The sequence below is a fragment of the Antrostomus carolinensis genome, unplaced genomic scaffold (assembly GCF_000700745.2).
Source record: "Antrostomus carolinensis isolate BGI_N321 unplaced genomic scaffold, ASM70074v2 Scaffold55645, whole genome shotgun sequence".
NCBI lineage: Eukaryota > Metazoa > Chordata > Aves > Caprimulgiformes > Caprimulgidae > Antrostomus > Antrostomus carolinensis.
Window position 1 is genome coordinate 1 of NW_010318136.1, and position 5,987 is coordinate 5,987.

Below are 5,987 nucleotides of genomic sequence, written 5' to 3' on the forward strand. Positions count from 1 at the left end.
TCCCCCCCTTGTTCCCCCCTTTTCCCCCCCTTGTCAGTCTCTGAGAGCAGACCGAGAACAGCTGTCTCTTAAAACCTATTGATTCTATTACCTTAGAAGACTATACTTTTATGTTAAAAACTGTTTGTTGTTGACAGATGGGAACAGAGAGTCAAAATCAGATTCTACAGGAACAGCCTTCCCTAAGAGAATCTGTCAATGCATTGATCAGTGACCAGAAGCTTCAGGAGATATTTAGTAGAGGTGAGACTGTGTTCTTCTATCTCTTTATTTATTAAGAGCTACTTTATCGTGGAACAGTTAGACTATGTTGAGATTTGTGAAGGAGAATAGCAATAGTGTCTATTACTGTTTGATCTGGAAGGTCAATTTTCTGTATTGTTTTCCGAGTTCTTTACAAAGAAGCATTATTTTTTCACAGATACAGGTAAGCAGTTGCTGAGATAGAACTAGAAATACCTGCTGAGAATGATCACTGAAGATGTAGTTGAAATAGGGCAACATATTGATAATGTCCATGTATTTACAACTTCCCTATTTTAAGTTTTAGGTTTGTATTTTTTAAGTTTTGGTTCTGTTCTATAATTCTGGAAATGTAGAAGTCAAGTTACTCTGTAGTTGTTGATCTTTAAAAATTCTCTTTTGTTACATCAAATTCAAATTTTGGCATTTTGATAATTAATACATGGATTGGTTAAATTGAAAATACAGTGTGACTCTGGCTGCTCAGCACAGAGTTAGTACCTTAACTGTTGTCTGGATTCTGTATTAGGGTTAAGCCTGATTGCAGCTTTTGTTGTCAGATGGGGTTCTTCTAGTTCAAGTGCTAAAATTATTTTCTATCCAGAGTTTGGGTTCATGGGTCAGGTGACCACTCTAGATCTAGACCACTCTATTACTTTTGAAGGACGATGTAATTCTTAATGGGGATTTGGTGCCTTTTGGTTAAACAAAATATTTATTGAAAAAATGCTGTCAGGACAATACTTCTTACATGAGCAAGTAGCTTCAGAATTGTCCAGTTTGGAGCTGCCTTCTGAAGTGCCTAGTTCTGGTTGTATCAGGTACAGGCTGTTGGATCATGTGGATTTTGATGGTCTAATATTAACTAAGGTTTTTTTTTGTCTGGACTTAGGGTAGGAGGAAAGCTCTGCATGCTGATGTGGAGAGTGAGGGCAGGGTCGGAGGAAACCTTTCTGTAGATGATCCATTACCCGTGTCAAAGAACTAAGACTGGTTGGTTTAGAGACATTGGATATTTGTGCAATTATTTTACACAGTTACAAATACATGTTTCTATTCTGAACTGCATGCAGTTTATACTGGGATTTGATGCATCTGGACTGAGTCAGAATGCTATGACTGTCTACTGGATTGATGCCACTGACTTGTAGGTTAGAAAGCAAAAGAGTTTAGTTAACAAGGAGCCCCCATCTAGCTTGATTTTATCAAAGGAGTGAGTTTATTTTGATATTTTGCTTTTTCTTTTTTTACTTGTAAACTGTATTAATTTTGTTTTTACAATAGTTTTGAGTTACAGCAATGAGGGTTTATTAACTTTTTACAATAGAATCCATGGCTTATGCAGGATTTGCAGCAGAAGCCCTAGCGTTTTAATTTCTTTCCACCTGAAAGGTGACACTTCAAGCCCTAATTATGTGCACAGAAGTCTTTTTTTTATTGTATGACCCTTAAATAGTATGACACAAAGCTTGTCTGCAAAATGTACTCAAAGTCCTTCTTTGCCAGGTCCTTACAGTGTCCAAGGCCAAAGAGTTAAGGTTTACCAACCAGAGGATGAAAATAGCTGGCTTTGTGGTGTTGTGAGCCATCAAGACTCAGTAACTCGTCTTATGGAGGTGTCTGTGACTGAGGTAACAAAATCAAGCAGTGCTTTGGTGTTCCTAAAATACCATTCCTCAATATCTTGTGAAGAATGACAGCTTCACCAAAACTTGTACTTTTGATTCTTTGGATTTTTGCTTTAAAAGATGAGCAATTATCTTTTATCATGTTGTGATTTGCAGATTTTTTTGGGGGTTGTTTGTTTGGGGGTTTTTCGGGTGTTTTTGTTAAGATGACTTTCCACAACAAATGATACACAGCCCACTTCTATAAAAGAAGCTATACGAATTTCTTTGGAAATGAGCACTATATGAAAAAATATTGGAAGTGGTTTTCTGGATGGGGAAAAAACACACAGAAAATGTGCTCATGTACAGAAAGCTATGTTCTGGGTCTGTTACGCTGTGATCTTCCTGTGCCTTTTCTCAGCTTTTATCTGACAGGCTGTACAAGTGGTTTGAAACAAGCGTAGCATAGAAGATGAGGTCTTAGTCTAAACAGAATTGACTGTATTTTAGCTTAGTTTACTTTTTCCCTATTCCTATCAGCAAACCTAGTAAGTGTTGTAAACACCACAGCAGATCTGTGCGCTGCTGGAGTTACCTGGTTTTTATTATATGCTTCTGTGTGGTCTGACAGGTATTTCGGTCTCACCAGTAGCCTGCTCCTAATGGCTTCCTTTTTCATGAGCAATTAGGAACAGGTCTGTGGTGCTGTGTATAAATTACTGTAGCAGCAGCACTCTTGTTTTTCTGGGTCCCGTCCTGGGTCCCATGCCCCCCACTCCCCATAACCTTTTCTATATGAAGTAAAATAACATGTGTAGAATGACTGCACTGAACATGCCCAGTAAGCCCTGTAATCGTGTGCTCTGACTACTAGGCCTATTGCTGGTGCACAGGGAAAAAGTATAGTATGTATGGCAAATTAGTATAGTACTGTGGAGAGGCATTAAAATTGTGGAGTATATGCTTTCAGCAGATACATGCCAGGAGTTGCCTAACTTACTGCATATCTACTGTGAAATAAAAAGGTAGCCTCCGATCACAGTTACAGAGACTGGGTATTCATGGGTCCTTTTGAGGAGATGCTGCTGATGATAGTTAGCATAAATTGATGTGCTTCCTTCCAGTAGTCTTTTCTACATCTAGCAGAGTCAAATGTGCAGAAGGGTAGAACATATAATATAATACTAAATAAAATTTAAGAGGAGCTGGGTTTAATGCAACAAATACCTCTAGAGATGCTTAGTAGAGCACATACATAACAAAACAGTGGTCAGAATCAAATCTGAATTTTTTTTAAATAGAGAATGAGCAAAAGGATAGAAGGTAAACTGGAAGGCTGTACTATTACTAAGGAAGTGGGACAGAAAGAAAAGGCAAATGGGAGAGGGGCTGCAGAATAACCCTATGTTTAAGGTCTCTTATGATGGTACTTTGATACCCTGAATTAAAAACTAACCTTCTCTTTTCTTCCTCCTACCTTCTCATAAATCTGCATAAAAATTAGAGTGGTGAAATAAAGTCGGTGGATCCTCGACTGATTCATGTGGTGATGGATAATACTTCTCCAAGTGAGGTACTGCAGCAGTTCAGGTCTTGCATATACAGTGTGAAACTTCATAAAGATCTAGGTATAAAACATCTAAAACATGGAAACAACTGAAAACTGATGCTATGTTCACTGTGGGCTTTTGATAACATAATTGGAAGAGGAAAATTTTCTTTACCTCTCTGAGAGATGGTCATAGCTTTCTTTAAACAATCTATTTTCTTTTTGTTCAGGCTTGTTTTATTAAGTTCAGCATGGATCTTGGAGGGGGTTCAGTAAACATAGTTGTTTTGCTTCATTTTAAAGGGTAATGTGCCAATAAAGAGTGTCTCTGTGTTCACTGCCTTTTTCTAATGGGATCACTCTGTGCTTCACAGACCTTTTTTAGGTATTTCTAAAAATTACCCTCTGGATTCTCCGAAGCAGGCTTGTATGCTTTTGGCATTTCATTGCTTCAGTTGAATAGTTCCATGATAAGATTTGAACCTGTGTTTTTACCTTAGGCTAAAGGGCAAGCTATCTCTTGTAGTTAAATATTGTAGGCTTTGAGTAGTGGACAGGAAATGTGCCCTTCAAAAGAGCTGTTGGGATTAGACTTCTAGCAAAAATTAGTGTGCAAATAGTTTTCATACGTTAGCAAGAACTATGTTGGAGTATGGGTGTGTTGCATGTTTCCCAAAATCTGCCACGATGTAGTATGTGCTACAGCAAAGTAGCCCAGATAAAAAATCTTATTGTGAAGATCCTATACTAGTACAAAAAAAACCCAAAACTGCACTTATGCTTTTGTTCTGTGTTCATGTAGTATCTTTCCTTAGATTTCTCAATTATTCATTAAAATAAATGTTCCTAAGCTTAAGCGCAGGGTAATTCATTCTTCATTCTAACAGAAAAATGTTCTTTGAACAGATATTCCTGATTGTTCTGTTTAGTGATTGCATGGTTTTGTCTGTTAATAGGGAGGAGGCCTAAAAGCAGCTAAAACATCTAAAGGGAAAAAGAAGAAAGAAAGTCTGGAGGGAAAGGATGGACGGAGGAGGAAAAGTGCTTCAGATTCTGGGTGTGATCCTGCAACAAAGAAGCTAAAGGAGAGGGGTGAGGTGGATAGCAATGATAATGATGGAAGTGAGGCAAGTAGAGGTCCTTGGAAAGGAGGCTCCAGTAGTGAAACAGGACTTGATCCAAGGGCCAAACAGTTGCCTTCATTCATTCCTCAGATTAATCGCAATATTCGCTTTGCCACTTACACCAAAGAGAATGGCCGAACACTAGTAGTCCAAGATGAGCCAGTTGGTAGTGACGCACCATCGCCCTTTGCTCCATTTTCCTCTGGACAAGCATTACTAGTTGGATCTGGATGTAAAGAGGCAGGAAAATCACTGGAACAGGTTGGCCAAGGCACAATGACTTCTGCAACTGCAGTTACTACAACTGCTTTGACGCCGACAACTGTGAGAATCTCTGATACCAGTTTGCCCACTGTTACTGGACAGGAGAAACTGAAAACAGGCCGATCACAGGCCCCGGGAGAGGTAAGAAGTTCCATGATCCAGTGTGTTCAAGGAAAACATACATATTTGCAACAGATACTCTTCAACATATTACAGTTACAAAGGGGGTCCATAGAACTGAGAGAACTACTTTTTCAGTGATGAATCCTTCCTTTCCCTATGATCAGATCTAAGAAAATGAAGATATTTGGTGGCGGAGTTTTAAGAGACAACTTTTCAGAACTCTTACCTTTATTCAGCCTTAATCTGAGAAATGTGACCTTAACGTCACTTCAAGCACTGCACTTAATATAATTAATTTTGTTGTGTAATATGGAAGATAACCTACTTAGTATCTTTTGCCTTTATATAAACAAACATGCATAAGAATGTGCACTGGGTTCAACATTTAAGTTGTTAAAAAAAAAAAAGAAAGAAAAAGAAAAAGCTTTAAAACCAGAAAAACAATGAGGCTATATTTAGACCTTTTACAGATGCCCAGCATGTCTGCTACAGCTATGATATCTCTAGCAGAAAAATGAACCGGTCACATCATATACTATCTAGGGCTGAAAACAAATAAATAATTAAAATGTTTGAAATGTGTACCTTCAGAATAAATTTTAGTAAAGAGCTTAGTCTGGAAGCAGCTTGAAGACCTTTTAGTTGTGTCTGTTTTCAAGGGGAAAAGTGGAAAAATAGAAGGGAAAGTATTAAAAACAAAATAGAAAACTTTTTAAGTAATCAAATGAAGGCTTATAAAACCAAAACAAAACCAAAACCCCACTTCAGTAAGTACAGAAAAAATTAAGAAGCTTGTGGCCAAATGTATAAAAAAGTGAAGAAAATGAGAGTTATATGAGAGAGTCCAAGGTGATTGCCAGGAGGTTAAATAGATTACTTTCATCCCTGTCTTTTGTTTTAGTTAATAGAATGGGGTGAAAGGTGACATGTTTATCTTGGGATAAAGGTTCCTAGATGGTAAGGTATGAAGGAGAAACAGAATTGTAGAATATGGGAGTGTTACAGAATTAAATTGTTGTATAACAATACAACCTGCTCTCTCTTATACCCCAGCCCCTTCCACTCGCCCGCCTC

The 5,987-nt window shown here is 37.9% G+C and overlaps 1 protein-coding gene across 1 annotated transcript; it reads left to right on the forward strand.

The window, feature by feature from the left end:
* Nucleotides 1-134: 134 nt before the first annotated feature.
* LOC104525583 (lysine-specific demethylase 3B-like) lies at nt 135-4,931 on the forward strand (the record flags this gene model as incomplete). Its single annotated transcript, XM_010168779.1, has 4 exons — nt 135-243; nt 1,750-1,874; nt 3,358-3,426; nt 4,359-4,931. Coding segments are annotated over exons 1-4 (873 nt in total), but the record flags the coding sequence as incomplete, so codon positions are not given.
* Nucleotides 4,932-5,987: the final 1,056 nt, after the last annotated feature.